General features: G+C 42.1%; 1 protein-coding gene across 1 annotated transcript; it reads left to right on the forward strand.

The window, feature by feature from the left end:
• The first annotated feature begins 280 nt into the window (after nucleotides 1–280).
• On the forward strand, nucleotides 281–17845 carry LOC124119356 (nuclear speckle splicing regulatory protein 1-like). Its single transcript, XM_046481844.2, has 8 exons — nucleotides 281–329; nucleotides 3021–3102; nucleotides 3442–3510; nucleotides 5353–5481; nucleotides 6765–6972; nucleotides 8415–8505; nucleotides 12498–12644; nucleotides 16156–17845. Exons 1-8 carry the CDS (start codon nucleotides 310–312, stop codon nucleotides 17048–17050), a joined length of 1641 nt encoding a protein of 546 aa, XP_046337800.2. The 5' UTR covers nucleotides 281–309; the 3' UTR covers nucleotides 17051–17845.
• The last annotated feature ends 997 nt before the right edge of the window (nucleotides 17846–18842 follow it).

Here is an 18842-nt window from a genome sequence, read left to right on the forward strand (position 1 = left end):
ATATAACAGCTTGTATCGTAAATTGCTATCCTAATATGATTGATTCGAGATAGACATTTATTGCAACGTACCTAAATTTTGCTTTTCCAAAACTGTTATTGCATTCCCGAGTGCCATGGCGATGATTTATGTCTAATGGATTCGTTCCTAAATTGTCATCTGTTCTCTCTCACATGCCTTCTTTGACACAATTGAAAACTGGTACATTTACGAAATCCAATCAACATCAACAAGGGGGCGTGGTCTGGTACGGCACACATACATAGAGTTACCCGCCCTTGCCAAGGGACGTCACTCGAACGAAGCAACATGGACGGCAACAAAAAGCAGTGAGTGAATCTGGAATCAACAGATTGTATAATGACCGATATGTAATTTGGTCACAGCTATGGTTAATATTAATGATGCAAATCATTCTTGTCTACTTTGTAGTATTAGAGTGATATTTGAACATCTGCATTAGATACTAGTGTTTTACATGTTTATAGACTACCAAATCTATCATTGTATCACCAACTGCATCACAGAAAAAGTTGTGGTATAGGCTATATCTACGGAATCAAGGCATTTAATCACTAAGTCGGACTTTCAGATTGGTTCGTCTTCCTTGACTCAAAATGTCCTAAAGATTTTTCAAATTTGATACTAATAGAGCTGAATGGATGTTCTATAATGTTGATAAGATCGGAAAAATGTCCTCGTGCCAATTATATCAAGCAAAGTCCCTGTAACTGTTGTTTTCCCAGGCCAATATATGTGGTTTCAATGTATTTTTAGATTTTCATTTAAGAAAGTTAATAATCTCTGGTAATAATACCGTGTTCGACGTAATAAGCGCCCCGTTCTAATAAGCGCCCACGGCGATATTTGCTAATATATTGGCAAGTGAACAATCCCAATTAGCACCCCTTCTGATTGATCAATGTACACAAGACCTATTTAATCATGTATAATACGCACTCATGCGTTATATGCACTCTTAATTATGGGCAATTAAATTCTGGAAAAATATATCTGTCGTATATAAACAGTCAGGCTGTCAGCATAAACCACGAAATTTATCTTTCAACTCTGTTTTTTCCACCAAAATAATATTCTAATAAATGCCCCCTCTTTCTAATTTTGAGAGTGCCTTGGGCGCTTATTACATCGAATACGGTATATAGAATAGATGTATAGATTGAAGACAGGGATTTTTCTTGTGTTATAAATTCAAAATTGAGATTTTTTAAACCTTCTTACGTTCTTAATTTCAGATGTATTTTAACATGTTTAACGAAACATTCAATGCAATAATGTCAATCCGAGCATTAAAGCCTCTTGCTCATTATTGGTCCTGGTATATACGTACGTCTTCCCAAGGCAAGGGAGTTATATGACTGTAAAAGTCCAGTTTCCACCCATGCCGAACAGGACTGGAATTTCTGGGTTTGATCTTAGCACCACCAGTGGCTATTACGAGTTATGTCCCTTCTATTTCCCTCCTATTGACCAATCAGATTCTACCTCTGATATCACTTGCATTTACTTCAAATAAAATGAGGGCACTCAGTGAAGACAGTCTGATAAATATTCAAGATCTATATGGTAATAAAACGAGTCTTACTTCGTAAAGTACATCAAATCATGTGAGCTATTTGATTAAAAACATGTAAAGATTGAGAAAATATCTATTGATGCTAAGTTGACGGTACACATGGTTTGCAAATCCTGCAATCGTCCGAAACCTGCACATCAGTTTACGAACAGGATGTTGATTTCATTATGCGATTTTGATTGGACTATATGCATAGACTCGTTTGTCGTACCACAATACAGCTCCATAATTCCAGCCGAGTTACGCAAGGGTGGAAACTGGACTTTATAGTCATTTAACTCCCTTGCCTTAGGAAGATGTGGTATACAAGTCATTGCTACTAAGACATAGCATCAGCTATAACTGTTAACTAATAAAATACTTTTAAGTTATTTTGAAATCCAAGTTGTGACCTAATGACGACCTCTGAGCAGGTGTAGATAAATCCCTGGAATGCATGCTATTCACTTATGCTATTCTGAATGGCCTCTGTCACAATTACAACAAAAATGAACTCAAAAACAGAACTGGTTGTGCTGTCCGAAAATGAATTAATTTGTAGCTAATGGATTTATCTGAGGTGAATGGTTCAGTGATCCATGACAATTACTTGCTACTACTTACTTAGTCTGCTACTCAAACTTGACCAACACCTGTAAGCTGCTATGCATAATGAACTGACTGCCTCTCTGGCCTAGGGGTAGAGCTTCTGCACGCATAGCGGAAAGCCAGGGATTCGATCCCCGACCGTGTCATACTAACATATGTATGACACTTCTTGTTACCCTGCCTGGTGCTTGGCCTTAAGGGGTTAAAACAAGGACTGGCCGGCTCTGAGTCAGTAAACTGTGTCTGAGTGGGGTATTCATATTAAACTTTGGCATGGTATCTCAGTGAGCTAGCACTTTAAATCGGCATTAGTCTGGACTAGTAAAAGCAGCCACACACCAACACAATATTCTTGAACACACCGTTAAACCTGTTATACATGCTAGAGGAGTAACAATATGGTGGGCTCGCTATACAAAACGTATCTGATGCTATGGCTGCAATACGATTTGTATCCTAAAACTGTTCTTTTATTTTATTAAGTTGATATTTGTTCTTTTTGCATGTAATTTGAAACCCAGAATAATTTGTTTTTAAATTTTAGAGATCAAAGATGGAATATTGTGGGCAGAAATATTTTGGCTAGTAGGCACTGTGATGGTTACGATACGTGTCACTGACTGGGAAGCTCGAAAGAATCTGCATTAGCTGGGTGTTGAACAGTTTCTGCTATTATTCACACGTTTTTACACCAATATATCTTGAAAAATGTAATGTATTGTATGTATCGCGATACAGGAGTTGTAACTTGAGGTATCGTATCGTGGTCCTTGTATCGCGATACAATACTCCATCTCCATTTTGTTGCATGCTAAGTCCATGTGTCTTCTTTCAGATATGGTTTACTTATCCCCAAGAACAACAAGACAGCCTCCATACAGAGAAGACCCAATATATTTGGAGATGACAGTGATGAGGTACATCATCAAGTTGGGGATAACCCCAATACGTGGCTGTGAAATTGTAGCTTTTCCCCTTGGAATCAGGGTTCAAAATTTACATATGTTGTTATCTAGTTCGAGAATAGAAAGATTCAGGAGGCCATTTCCTTGTGGACTAGCACTTTTGCCATTAGGTAGATTCCAGCTATGAAGCAGATTCGGTTTGCAGATAAGTGAAAAAAAAAAATGATTTCCAACCTTGTCTTGAGTTGACAGTTATATCTCAAACATTTTAATCTGCCCTTTTTGTGATCAACAAGATCATGTTGATTGTCTTATAATGTTTTGGTTTTTATTTTGTTACCATGGTTACAGGACACAGGTAATGCAGACGTCAACCCAATGCAGAGATCTACCACACAGTCCCTCAAAGTTAAGAAACAGGTCAGTATGGAGGGCGTAATTCAATTATATATCCTGTTGTAAGCATGATTAGTGGGGCTCTATAATGATTCCAGGTTAGAGAGAGCGAGTATGGTTTTACGCCTCTATTAGCAATATTCCAGCAATATCACGGCGGGGGACACCACAAATGGGCTTCACACATTGTACCCATGTCGGGAATCGAACCTGGGTCTTGGGCATGACGAGCGAACGCTTTAACCAATAGGCAACCCGACCGCCCCTGCAATTTAGGCTGGTCATACGATTGGTCATGACTTAATGGACTGGGTGATCAGACTTGGTGACTTTGTAGTCAGCGTGTGATTGTACCCTGATGAGGTTGATTGTTACTCATAATATTAGTCACATGATTGTCTAACAGGCTGCCATTTTGTAGCTCACATAATACTGATTGTGGTGTTAAACAACAATCACAACAAACAAACAAATGGATACCCGAGCACAAAGTTGGATTTGGAAGGACTGAAGTCCCTTGCCAAGACTTGCATACTCGATCAGGGGAGATAACTCACATCTTAATTTTTCCAACGGTTGCTGCACCAGCCGTCAGTGTAACAATAGACATGATGAGCTAGCCAAGAAGCAGGAAGCAAGGATAACATTTCTCAGTTTAAAAATTTATATTCTTTATATCCATTCTCTTATGATTATGGGTGATTTTTACTAATACAATTATAATACTCACTCACTGCTAATAATAGAATAATATGATATACTGCTCATAATATATGCCATACACCGGCCTTAATGGAGCTTCATAAAGTGCATACCGCATCCATGGTCTAGTGGGTAGAGTTTCTGGCCAGAGATCAGAAGGTTGTAGGTTCGATCCCCATACCATAAGATTTGCAAAGATAGTACTTGTTGTTACCCTGCCTGGTGCTTGACATTAAGGAGATAAAAGAAGAACTGGTCGGCTTGTAGTCGGTTTACTGTTTCTGAGTGGGCTAGTTCAATAAAACTAGCATAAGTCTGGACAAGCACACACACACACACACACACTCACACTCACTCTGTGTCTGAGTGGGCTAGTTCAATAAAACTATCATAAGTCTGGACAAGCACACACACACACACACACACACACACACACACACACACACACACACACACACACACACACACACACACACACACACACACACACACACACACACACACACACACGCAATAATCTTGAACATGACATTTCACCTACCCCCTTAAAGTGCATGGGAATTCCAGGTTAAAATAGGTCCCCAGCTTCCCATGATGAGGATCTGGTAGTCACATTGTAACTTTGTATATAGTGTCAGCACCCTGATAGCTTGGATTGCTGCTTATGCTATCAATCACTGGTTTATCTGGTTAGAATTGGCCCCAACAACCTTAGAGGCGAGAAACCACCTAGAACACAAATATTTGTTTGATGGTTCTCTCTTTCGGTTGTAGATGGCACCGAGCTCAGTCTATACGATCCACAATAATGTAATAGTACAGTCTTTATTATTGCCATTTGGAACTGTCTGTTTATGTTCGTTTTCAAAATACAAAAATCAGATATGTCGGGTAGTCTGGTTTGGTGACTTTGTTGATTGCTTGTCTTTCTACTGGTGTTGATTGTTACTCATCTATCAATCACTGAATTGTCTGGCCCAGATTCAATTATTCAAAGGTCATCATGATATTTGTTGGAATATTGCAGATTAAGGGGTAAAGGAACATTATCATTCATCCCAAACAAATCAGTCATGAGCAATGATGAGATGGGTTTATGCAGACTGAACAGTGACAAATAAGAGGAACTAAACTGTAAAGTAAAATGTTCCTTGTAATTTTCAGACTCAGATCGAGATTGACAAGGCGTTGTCAGAGGATGCCACAGTATATGAATATGACAGTATCTATGACAACATGCAGTCTGAGAAAGAGAAGAAGGATGTCAAGGTCAAAGCGAAGGTTGATAAGAAGGTAAGAGTTACCCTGGTTACCATGGTTACTGTGCTCATATATCCAGGATATTACAATGTCTGACAGGCGAACTATCAACACAAAGTTTTCCTGCCACAGTTGTTTATTTCAAACTGATGTATAGCTCACCAGGACCACCCATCGGGCCAATGGAGCTGAAACTTGGCATGCTTGTTCCACTCCTGAATATATTTAACAGACTCTTAATACGTTTTTATGACTGGAAACTTGCTAAGTGTAATGTTCAACATTTAAGATGTTTACAGATATATTTTGCCCAGGTTGATAGTCACCTCATCAACAGTGATGAAAGAAGGGTCAGTTTTAATCATCAGCCAGGGGCACCGGTGGCCCAGTCGTCTAAGGCGCCACGATTCGCTGTGCAGAGTTGTGACCCTTGGGCACGCCAGAAACCGATGATCATGGGTTCGAATCCCAGTTCGCCCCGATTATGTTTCTAGGTTTGTCAGCACCATACCCATGCTCGCCGGTTTCACTGAAGTGGTAAACGTCTAAGACCTGCATCACTTCAGGCTTTCCTCCCTTTCCATTAAGCTTACACGCCGCGATATAACTAATACTGTTGAAAGCGGCGTTAAACGCAACTCACTCACTCACTCAGTATGATAACAACAATAAGTGTTTGTAGCAGTACCCAATGAAACCTTTCAGCCAGTAAAGAGGTATTTCGTTAATCTTCTTCATGTACTGACTGAATGAAGGCATAACGTATATTATTATATTATACATTTATATGCTCTACTGCAGTGAATAATGCACAAAAGAGCTGACTCTTGCTTATCGCTGTTGCCAGCTTGTAGACCTGGATCACTTTACTCTGATGTGCTCCTCTGATGTACACATGCAATATTTTGTATTTTTTCAGTGTTGTGAATGTTTGATTATGATGCATTCGTTACCATAGCTAACTCAAGCAGTTTGCAGTCTTCTATATATGTGACATTTGAAACACATCTAACAGTATAAACAGATGCAAATGAAGAGTCCCTAAAAGTGATTACTTTTGCTCACACTGCATCTGTGCTCTGGAATTCCCTTCCAGTGGAAATTTGGCACTCTCCAACTCTGGACACTTTCAAGACAAAACTAAAGACTTATCTCTTTAGATGTGTCTATGACCCTGTGTGAGGCGCTATGAGTGACTACGTAGATGGCGCTGAAGAAATGGACTTTATTATTATTATTATTATTATTATCATTAAAGTATATCCTGTTTATACCAACAAATTCTCAGTTCTAAGGGTGGTATGTGTTGTGTTTAGCCACGCTACATCGCAGGTCTGCTGAAGCATGCAGAGATCCGCAAGAAGGAGGACGAGCGACGCGTGGAGAGGAAGGTGCAGCAGGAGAGGGAGCAGGAGGGGGATGAGTTTGCAGACAAGGAAGCCTTTGTGACATCTGCCTACAAGAAGAAGATGCAGGAGCAGCAGGAGGAGGAGGAGAGGGAGAAGAAGAAGGCAGAAATGGAGGGTGAGTTTGGAGGATGGGGTTGGGTTGCGGAGGATGGAGTTGGGTTGTGGAGGATGAGTGGGTTGTGGAGGACTGGGTTGGGTTGTGGAGGATGGGGGTGGGTTGTGGAGGATGGGGTGGGTTGTGGAAGACTGGGATGGGTTGTGGAAGACTGGGATGGGTTGTGGAGGATTGGGTGGGTTGTGGAGGATGGGGATGGGTTGTGGAGGATTGGGTGGGTTGTGGAGGATGGGGGTGGGTTGTGGAGGATGGGGTGGGTTGTGGAGGATGGGGGTGGGTTGTGGAGGATTGGGTGGGTTGTGGAGGATGGGGATGGGTTGTGGAGGATTGGGTGGGTTGTGGAGGATGGGGATGGGTAGTGGAGGACTGGGGTGGGTTGTGGAAGATGGTTGTGGATTGTGGAAGATGGGGGTGGATTGTGAAGGATGGGGTGGGTTCTGTAGGTTGGGGGTGGGTTGTGGAGGATGGGGTGGGTTGTGGAAGACTGGGATGGGTTGTGGAGGACTGGGGTGGGTTGTGGAGGATGGGGGTGGGTTGTGGAGGATGGGGTGGGTTGTGGAGGATGGGGATGGGTAGTGGAGGACGGGGTGGGTTGTGGAAGACTGAGATGGGTTGTGGAGGACTGGGGTGGGTTGTGGAAGATGGTGGTGGATTTTGTAGGATCGGGGCGGGTTGTGGAGTATGGGGTGGGTTGTGGAGGACTGGGTGGGTTGTGGAGGATGGGGTGAGTTGTGGAATATGGGGGTGGGATGTGGAGGACTGGGGTGGGTTGTGGAGGATGGGGGTGGGATGTGGAGGACTGGGGTGGGTTGTGGAGGATGGGGGTGGGTTGTTGAGGAAGGGGGTGGGTTGTGGAGGAAGGGGGTGGGTTGTGGAAGATGGAGGTGGATTGTGAATGATGTGGGTGGATTTTGGAGGACGGGGGTTGGATTTGGAGGACTGTGGTGGATTTTGGAGGATGGGGGTGGATTTTGTAGGATGGGGGTGGGTTGTGGAGGACTGGGGTGGGTTGTGGAGGACTGGGGTGGATTTTGGAGGATGGGGGTGGATTTTGTAGGATGGGGGTGCGTTGTGGAGGACTGGAGGTGGGATGTGGTGGACTGGGGCAGATTTTGGAGGATGGGGGTGGATTTTGTAGGATGGGGGTGGGTTGTGGAGGACTGGGTTGGGTTGTGGAGGATGGGGGTGGGTTGTGGAGGATGGGGGTGGGATGTGGAGGATGGGGGTGGGATGTGGAGATCTGGGGTGGATTTTGGAGGATGGGGGTGGGTTGTAGAGGACTGGGTGAGTGTAATTGTTGCATGAAACTCACTTATACTGATACAAGCCAGTAGTGTGTGTTGCTAACCCATGTTATTTCTCTGACATTCTTCACCAATACTGAACTGATACAGGCTAGCAGAGCTTGTTGTTAACCCATGGTATTTCTCTATTTCTACTAGCAATGCTGGATGTGACGAAGCAGAAGGATCTGAGTGGATTCTACCGCTACCTGTACCGTCAGACTGCCGGGGGGGACGGCGATGAACCAGAGTAAGTTGCACTGATGTTTCTCTCTTAAAACAGGTTCTTTTCTCTTCTACGTGTGGATTCCCAAATCGAAACAATATGTTAGCCCAGAAATTTGTACGTATAAAGAATTTAGTGTGAAACCAACAAACAGCCCACAAAATGTATAGTCAAACCAGCTTCCAGCACTTTCCACACAGTCCTTGACAAGTCCAGTATCACTAGAACATCACAGAATATTCCACATGTTTCTAAAAAAGCTTGACATTCATCCATGCTATTCCGGAAGTTTACATATAATTCAAACATCTAAATGTAAAAAACTTCCTCACCACAGCTAACATTAATTAGTACTACATTCTTGACAACTAATCATTGTCCAAATACAATGCAATGAACTTCTACTGAATCTCAACAGAAACCAAGTAATGCAGTTATAAGCATTGTTTAGCAGTGTATTACACTGCCATATAACATATGGAATAGACATTTTACTCTTAATCCAAACCAGGCCCCTTGGCTGAGCACATGTTCGGCATCCATTCAGAAAATCAAAGGTACTTTCCTTAATCATTAACGACTGCCTCCGTGGTCTAGTGGTAGAGCGTGCGCCCAGAGAGCGGAAGGTCCAGGGTTCGATCCCCAGCAGCGTCATACCAAAAGGTGTTAAAAGATGGTACCATGTCTGGCGCTCGGCATAAGGGGCTGAAACAAGGACTGGTCGGCTCGGAGTCAGTATACTAGCACTATGAATCAGCATCAGTCCGGACTAGTACAAGCGGCCACCCACACCCACACATGCATGCACGTTGCTATATAAGTGCAATAATCTTGGACGCGACGTTAAACCCCATTTCACCTCAGCTCACTTAATCATTAACATTTTCCACAGCAGTGTGCTGAATCTTGGACTTGGCACTCATGTAGTCCAGTAGACAATATAACTTGAATTGTACTTTTGTCATAAAAGATTGAAACTTTGCGCAATAATAGTTCATTATTTTCCAATATGGCCACCAGAAATCTTTCTGTCCTTTACAATGAAAGGTCTCTCATTAAATCTCTTTTACCATATCTTTATATCTTATGCTTGTTGTAAGAGTAGACTAACGTGATCGGGTGGTGGGGATAGCTGAGTTGGTTGATGCATGTCTTCGTATCCCAATTGCGTGGATTGATGTTCATGATGTCAAACACTGGATTGTCTGGTCCATATTCGATTATTTATAGACCGCCATCATAGTATTGCAATCCTGTTTAATGATCACAACACTAATGCAATACTAAAAACATTAAGGGGAAGTAACTCTTGTCACTTTCAACCAAGACACGGGGGGCACAGATTGCCAAATTTTCGTAGACGCAGCAATTCACTGTGCAGAGTTGCATCCCTTAGATGAGCCAGAAACATATGATTGTAGGTGCAAATGCCAGATTCTTCCTGAAAATGTTTTTGGGTTTGCCAGCATCATTCCAGCACTATTGAATTTCCTGAAGGTGGTGATCATGGTAATGTCAGGCGGACATCCAGATGTCGGTTGGTTGTCTAGTTGTTTTACACCGCACAGCAATATTCCAGCTTTATGACGGCGGTCTGTAAATCATTGAGTCTGGACAAGACAATCCAGTGATTGATATTATGAGCATCGATCCACACAATTGGGATTGATGACATGCATCGACCAAGTCAGCGAGTCTGACCACCCGATCCTGTTAGTTGCCTTTTACGCGAGAAGTGAAATCACAGCTTGATCAATAGGCACATGATTTTAATAACATGTAAACACATAAATCCTGCATCACCATGGACCTTCCTCCCACACCAACCTGAAACGCAGTGTTGCATCCCTTAGCTGCCAGGATCCAATCCAAATTTGCTGCAGTTATGATTCTTGGCTAAATACTGGCTTCTGGATTTCATTAAGTGGTAAATCTCTCTTAGGCATCTTGATGGTCTTTCATTCCTCTAAGCAGACCAGACACAAAAACCAAATGTATATCTGATAGGGTCAGACTGACTCGGTGGTCTAGTGGATAGAGCGTCTGCCCGGGGTGTGGAAGGGCGATTGTTCCACCCCCTGCCGTGTCGTTCCAAAGGAAACTCAACTATGGCATGGCTAGCTGGCATTAAACTGGACAAGTGTATGCATGCTTGCACATATTGCTATATAAGTGCAATAATCTTGAGAACCGATATGGACAGGGGGCACGGGTGGCCCAGTCGTCTAAGGCGCCGCGATCCGCTGTGCAGAGTTGCGTCCCTTGGGCACGCCAGAAACCTATGATTGTGGGTTCGAATCCCGGTTTGCCCCGATTATGTTTCTAGGTTTGTCAGCACCATACCCGTGCTCGTATTTTTCACCAAAGTGATAAACATCTGAGACCTGCATCCCTTCGGGCTTTCCTCCCACATTAAGCTGACACGCTGCGATATAACTGGAAAACTGTTAAAAGCGGCGTTAAACCCAACTCACTCACTCAATCACCAATATGGACATTGTACATGTTGTAAGAATGGGTACTTCAATCATAGAGATTATTACACGAGCATGTGTGTCATACTGATTTTTTGAAACGAGTGTCAGAATTCTTGTATTTCCCGAGCGAGGGTAATACATAATTTTTTACACAAGTTTCATAAAATGCACAGCCCTTTGAAAAATGCACTAATCTCCACCACTGTCCTAGAAATGCACAAATTTGTCAACAATATTCAAATGTCGTTTCTACTGTGACATCATTCCGACCTTACGTCACAATAAGATTCGAATGACGTCAACAATGCCGCCCAAATGATGGAAACAACCTGGTGTATGTGAAGTGATATTTGCATCAGTGCACATACAATTTTTATGAACTCCATTATTTCTAATCCCATGGGTAATATTGCTGAAGATGCAGAAGTGTACGTAGCTAATACAAGGTAGACCTCATGTGTCCAGTAATGCAACCTTGTATGAAATTTTTATCTCCCAAAAAATCTCACTATTGATCTGTAATATTTGAAGATAAGCACGTTTTCGATTTTATCATGATCAAGAACACTGCTATTGAGTCTGAAGGGAAGGGTAATCTTGAATGCAAAGGAAGATTTTGCTATGCAGGGTATTGGAAACACATGTTCCCCAGGGTTGTCTCCTGTAGAACTGTCCCGACTCTGATTTCCTTTCATGTTTAAATCAGATTCTGGGGGGCACGGGTGGCCCAGTCGTCTAAGGCGCCGCGATTCGCTGTGCAGAGTTGCGTCCCTTGGGCACGCCAGAAACCTATGATTGTAGGTACGAATCCCGTTTATGTTTCTAGGTTTGTCAGCACCATACCCATGCTCGTTGGTTTCACCGAAGTAGTAAATGTCTGAGACCTGCATCACTTCGGGCTTTCCTCCCACATTAAGCTGACACGCTGCGATATGACTGGAATACTGTTAAAAGTGGTGTTGAACCCAACTCACTCACTCACTAATTCAGATTCTGGCCAACATGGTTATGAATGAGTGAGTGAGTTTAACACCACTTTTAACAGTATTCCAGTTATATCGTGGCATGCCACCTTAAGGAAAGCCTGAAGTGATGCAGGTGTCATCATTACCACTTCGGTGAAACCCACGAGCAGGGGTATGGTGCTGACAAATCTAGAAACATGATTGGGGCGAACCGGGTATCGAACCTACAATCATAGGTTTCTGGCGTGCCCAAGGGACGCAACTCTGCACAGCGAAGCGCGGCGCCTTTACGACTGGGCCACCCGTGCCCCGGTTATGAATGAAAAGACACCATGACTTAGAAATATTTATCCCCCTGTGATGCAGGTTTGAAATGGTCATCAACAACCATGCATGTCGTAAGAGGCAACTAATACTCTCAAGTGGATAGACTCGCTAATGTGGTTGATACATGTCATTGATCCCAGTTGCATAGATCGATTGTCTGGTCCAGACTGTCATAGTTAGAATATTGCTGAGTGCAGTGTTAAACAACAAACAAACAAATAAACAAGAAATATTAATCTTTTTCAAGGAGAAAGGAAGATATCAAGATCAAGAAAGAAGGAGAAAAACAGGAAGAAGTCCGAGTAAAGAAGGAGAAAGTATCAGAGAGTGGGGACAGTGACTCAGATTCCAGTTCGCAGTCAAGTTCAGCCTCTGATGATTCCAGAGGCAGAAAGTAAGTCAGATTGTCCTCGGCCACCCAAGTTGCAGTGAGTGAGTGAGTTTGGTTTTACGCCGCTTTTAGCAATATTCCAGCAATATCATGGCGGGGGACACCAGAAATGGGCCTCACACATTCTACCCATGTTGGGAATCAAACCTGGGTCTTCGGCGTGACAAGCGAACGCTTTAACCACCAGGCTACCCCAAGTTGCAGTAGCATGAATTGTTGTAGTTCATATTCCAATGAAAAGGAATTGAAAACAAAGAAAATGGCATAGAGTTAGTTGCATCACAAAGAACTCATCAGAAGCTGATCCTCAATATGTCATAAAGCCTTTTCTTTGCTAAATATATCTCAGGTTGTAATGTAGGCATTGTTTTACCAAGGAAGGATACCTCAACACAGTGTTGACATTCTTGCAACTATTAGTCAGGGATTTATCAAGGCATTCCAAGAGTTCAATATTTTTTTGCCCCACATAAGAAGCTTACCGTATTCGAAGTAATACCGTATTTTCTTGAGTATAGTGCGCACTTTTTTTCGAAAAAACACAGCTGTGTAGAAGGGGGTGCGCATAATACACGAATTATGAGTTTGGATGTTTTTTTCCCCCATGGAGCACGAAACACCGGGAATACCATGTCAACAAATCCATACTGAAGTACGCAAAATAATTATGTAATTACACTGTCTGGCTATAAAAAGTGTTCTTTGTATATCAGGACTTATGTTTGTAACTTATTTCATTGATTTTATTCAAAATTCCTTATAATCTGATAATATTGTTTTTATTAATTTCGGCGAAATCGTGTGTGAAGCGATGGGAAGATCGCACAACTCACCGTTATTAACAGCAACCACGGTCAGAATACCGCTATTGACGCCTTGAAACAAACTTTAGTTGACAGAGAATGGATACATATATCATAAATGACATACTTTGACTCGTTAAAAGTCATGTTTGTTTTTGTTTGACGATTCTATGTCAACATGAAATTCTCGCGATCACGTGATCATGTGCGCGTGAGCCTTGACGGTGACTGGTCAGACATGTTCCATGTAAAAAATAATGCCCGGGAATAGCGATCAGCTGCTTCGCTTAGGGTTATTATTATTTTAAATATGTTTATTAAAGGTTGCATATAATTAAGAAAATAATGGAATATATTATTCCTGATAAATAAAATAGTTTCAGATACAATGGTTGCTGATCCTTGCATTAAAAATCTTATAAAGTTATATCATTGGGTGTGTCTTGACCGAATCACCGGTCGATTCCAAGAAAACGTGTGTACAGCTGATTGCTGTTTCCAGCTTAGTTTACGAGAAAATACGCAAGGTAATCTTAATCCCTAAATATAAAACAATGCCTAGCAGAACAATAAATACTATTTAAACGGTAAATAAACATGTCTGGTGATTTTTTATCTCAAATTTCGAATTTGTACTGACGAAGTTTCTCAGCACCCGTTCGTTTGCCGGACTTCGCTGAAAGGGTACGGTGTAAAAAATTTCTGCGCATAATATTCAAATTTCTTTTTTTCCAAAATATTGAACCCGCTAGAGGGGGGTGCGCATTATACATGGGTGCGCACTATACTCAAGAAAATACGGTAGTCTTATTAGAATATTATTTTGGTGAAAAAAACAGCTGAAAGATCGTAATTTTCGTGGTTTATGCTGACAGCCTGAAATGTTGACATATGACAGATATATTTTTCCAGAATTTAATTGCCCATAATTAAGGGTGCATATAACACAAGAGTGCGTATTATACACGAATAAATAAGTCTTGTGTACATTGATCAAACGGAAGGGGTGCCGATTGGGATTGTTCACTAGCCAATATATTAGCAAATATCGCTGTGGGCGCTTATTAGAGCGGGGTGCTTATTACGTCGAATACGGTAATATGATATATTTGACAAGTTTGATATAATTTTATTTAATGTAATGTTAATAAAATACCACTCGATGTAGGAATATAAGAACCTTACACAAATTCTCAATTTTAGAGAAGAAAAAAAAGCGTCGCAATTTGGCCGCCACAGCACCTCCCAATTTGGCTGCGACGGCACTTCCCAATTTGGCCACCACGGCACTTCCCAATTTGGCCACCACGGCACTTCCCAATTTGGCTGCCACGGCACTTAGTTTGAAATCTGAGTAAAATCCATCATTAGGATTCAATGTATTTTCTGGTCAAACCAAAGTAAAACCCCTGACGGAATGCACAGTACACTGCATTCATGATGGCCGTCATTCATTAGAGGGAGCTTACAAAAAAGAAACAGCCATAACAATAATTATCTGTATTATATCTACAATTCATGTCACTGACTTATTTAGTGTCTTTAGGCGTTTGCTTTTGAAAACTGTCAAAATTTTGAGATGGCAAGTTATGTAGCATGCACAAACTCTTCTGTGTAAATGTGGTGGGTCTTTGAATGTTCACATTAGGGCCATTAGGGGGACGGTCGGGTAGCCTAGTGGTTAAAGCGTTCGCTCGTCACACTGAAGACCCGGGTTCGATTTCTGACATGGGTACAATGTGTGAAGCCCATTTCTGGTGTCCCCTGCCGGGACATTGCTGGAATATTTCTAAAAGTGGCATAAAACCATACTCACTCACTCACTCACTCATAGGCATTAGGATATCCGCCATGATATTGCTGGAATATTGCTAAAAGCGGCGTAAAACCATACTCACTCACTCACTCACTGACTCACCCACCCACTCACTCACTCACTCACTCACTCACTCACTCACTCACTCACTCACTCACTCATAGGCATTAGGGTATTGAGGATATTCCTTGTGGCGAGTGAACCATCTTGTGTCTATCATCGTGTATTGGGGGAAAGGAGATATTTTCCTCTATCACAAGATGAGAGAAACATGATACTTCATGATACACACAAAATGTCCTGTATATTATATACTTTTTGTGTAGTTGTCTACTGGAAAAAATAAATGATTTCATTACAAAAGTAAAACCTTGAAATGTACACTCTCCCTACATAACACATACTGACATTTCAGCACCCCTTGTAATTACGACTTAAAAAGAGTTTGCAAAACCTGAAAAGAAATAATCAAAAGTAACAAAAAATATTTGAGGTCAATAAAATTCATCAAATTGAAGACCCAGGTTCGATTCCGCACATGGTACTATGTGTGAAGCTGTGATATTGCTGGAATATTGCTAAAGCAGCATAAAACAGTACTCACTCACTTATTCCAATGCTGGGCGGGTGAGGCTGCCTCTGTGGTCTAGTGGTAAAGTGTCCGCACGGAGAGCAGAAGGTTGGTGGTTTGATCCCTAGCCACATCATACCAAAAGACATTAAAAGATGGTACTTGTTGTTACCTTGCCTGACACTCGGCATTAGACCCATTTCTACTCACTTCACCAACATATGGATGCAGCCAGAAGGTTATAGCCTCTGTCATGTATTAGTGCACCCGTCCTTGGCACTTATTCAGGGCACATTGACATTGAATTGAATTTTGTTTGTCCAGGAAAGTTCAAGCAAATGGATCATTGAAGAAAAGGCAGACGTCTGAGGGAACAAAAAGAAGGAAAAAAAGTTCATCAGGTTCGTCATCTGAAGAGAGAGGTCACAGTAGGTCAAGGTCAAGAGATAGAGGCCGGCGATCTCCAGATAGGGCAAGGTCAGATAGAAAAAGACATATGAGAGATATGTCAAATGAAAGAAATAGAGGAGAAAGACCAAGGGATAGAAGTGTTAAGGAGAGATCAGGGTCAAGAGACCGATATAGAAAAGGCAGGTCTAGGTCAAGAGACAGAAGTAGAAGAGAAAGGTCAAGGTCAAGAGACAGAAGTAGGAAAAACAGGTCAAGGTCAAGAGACAAAAGCAGAAAAGACAGATCAAGAGATAGAAGTAGAAGAGAAAGGTCAAGGTCAAGAGACAAAAGTAGGAAAGACAGGTCAAGGTCAAGAGACAAAAGCAGAAAGGACAGGTCAAGATCAAGAGACAGAAGCAGAAAGGACAGGTCAAGGTCAAAAGATAAAAGTAAACGAGAACCATCAAGGGAAACAAATGGAAAGAACAAGAAACAGATGTCAGAATCCAGTGAAAGAAAAGATGGATCAAGGTCAAAAGAAAAGTCGAAGAGTTACCAAGAGAAATCAGAATCTCCACAGAGGAAAGTTTCAGAAGAAAAGCTTGTGGAGGAAACCACCGAAAGTAAGGCTGATAGTGACCGTGAGAGGAGTGCGTCTCCCTTTACTGGTCCCCAGCTGCCCCCAGACAGTAAAGTTGAGAGTAAGCCTGAAGAAGACTTGAAGTTGAAGTACGCCAAACACACAACAGAGGACAAGGCAGCGGAGGCCAGGAGGAGGTATCTGGAGAGGAAACTGGCCAAGGAGAGGGCACAGGGGTTGCAGAGCTGAGCTAGGACTTTATCATGTTGGCTGCATTAACATGTTTAAAATTACATACAGAAGAATTTAGGGAATCGTTTGATGAACACTTGGTTGAGGAGTTTATTTGTGCATTTTCCTGGAGAAAGTACTCTGTGATCTTGTGGTCAGTGTATATGATGCCTTAATGTGATGCTAGATTAACAAGATACGTAGGTCGATGGACAGAAAAGCTGGAGAACAGGTTTCACCAGTCACTTAAAAGGGCAATGAATTGGATAACTAACTTGCCAACTATATTTTGAGGAGGTGAACGTAGAGATTGTCATACAAGCACAAGTGTCATACTGATTTTACGTAACGAGTGTCAGAATTCTTGTATTTCCTGAGCGAGTATAATAATTTCTTTATTATGCATAATTTCTTAATCCTTTTGAGATCGCCTTTAGAAAAATGCCCAGATCACGACGACCGTCTTAGAAAATCCCAATTTTCAAATGATTTCAATGATCTTCGAATGATAATGCGAACATTATCGACATGTAGTGTAACCACTGAGCTTTTGTGAGTTTTTGTCATTAAACAAAATATCACATGACTAACCATGGGTCCGGGCAGTCCTGTGGGAAACCGGGTCCTACTCAGGACCCACCCGACCCGAGTACCCGAGTTACCATCTTCCCGCATGTCCCGAGACAAGCGAGTTAACTGACTATAAAAGTCCAGTTTCCACCCTTGCCGAACTAGGCTGGTATTATGGAGTTACATTTTTGCTGGACTAACGAGTCTATGCATAGTCCAATCAAAATCTTGCAACGAAATCAAAATCCGGTTCGCAAAGTGTCATGCAGATTACGTTCGATTGCAGGATTTGCAAAGCATGTGCACCGCCAACTCGTTGTAAAAAGATATTTTCCAAACCTTTTCACGTTTTTAATCATGGTGCTCGCGTGATTTGATGCTTTTCGCGATGTAAGACCCGTTTTATCACATATAGATCTTGATTAACGATCAGATCGTCTTGACTGGGCACCGCCATTTTGTTCAGTGCAAGTGATGGAATCGAATTGGTCCATAGGAGAGGCTCAGAAGGGACATAACTCATAATTACCACTGGTGGCGCTACGATCAAGCCCAGGAATTCCAGCCTAGTTCGGCAAGGGTGGAAACTGGACTTTTAAAGTCAGTTAACTCTCTTGCCTCGGGATGATGCCGAGTTACCAGCCCTACCGTCCGGATGACGTAAACAATACACTGATTCCCGTGAAGTGATATTTGCACTAGTGCACTTACAATGTTTATGAACTAGGTTATTTCTAACCCTCTGGGTAATTACTGAATATATCATCTCTGGTTTTGTGGTCATCTTTATTGATGTGCATCAGTGCAATGATATTGCTTGAATACTGCTAAAAGTGGCGTAACACCATACTCACGATCATGATAATAGTAATACTGTGTATTTCAAGGGATAAGATATGTTGAAAGCTGTTATATATGGTCTTGAGCATCTTACAGAGTCAATTGTGCTCAGGGGGCACAGGTGGCCCAGTCGTCGTGATTCGCTGTGCAGAGTTGCGTCCCTTGGGCACGCCAGAAACCTATGATTGTGGGTTCGAATCCCGATTCGCCCTGATTATGTTTCTAGGTTTGTCAGCACCATACCTGTGCTCGTGGGTTTCACCGAAGTGATAAACGTCTGACAACCTGCATCACTTCAGGCTTTCCTCCCACATTAAGCTGACACGCCGTGATATAACTGGAATACTGTTAAAAGCGGACTTAAACCCAACTCTCCTACTCATCAATTGTGTTCATTATT

This window comes from Haliotis rufescens, unplaced genomic scaffold, assembly GCF_023055435.1.
Source record: "Haliotis rufescens isolate VD_foot unplaced genomic scaffold, xgHalRufe1.0.p SCAF_38, whole genome shotgun sequence".
Taxonomy (NCBI): domain Eukaryota; kingdom Metazoa; phylum Mollusca; class Gastropoda; order Lepetellida; family Haliotidae; genus Haliotis; species Haliotis rufescens.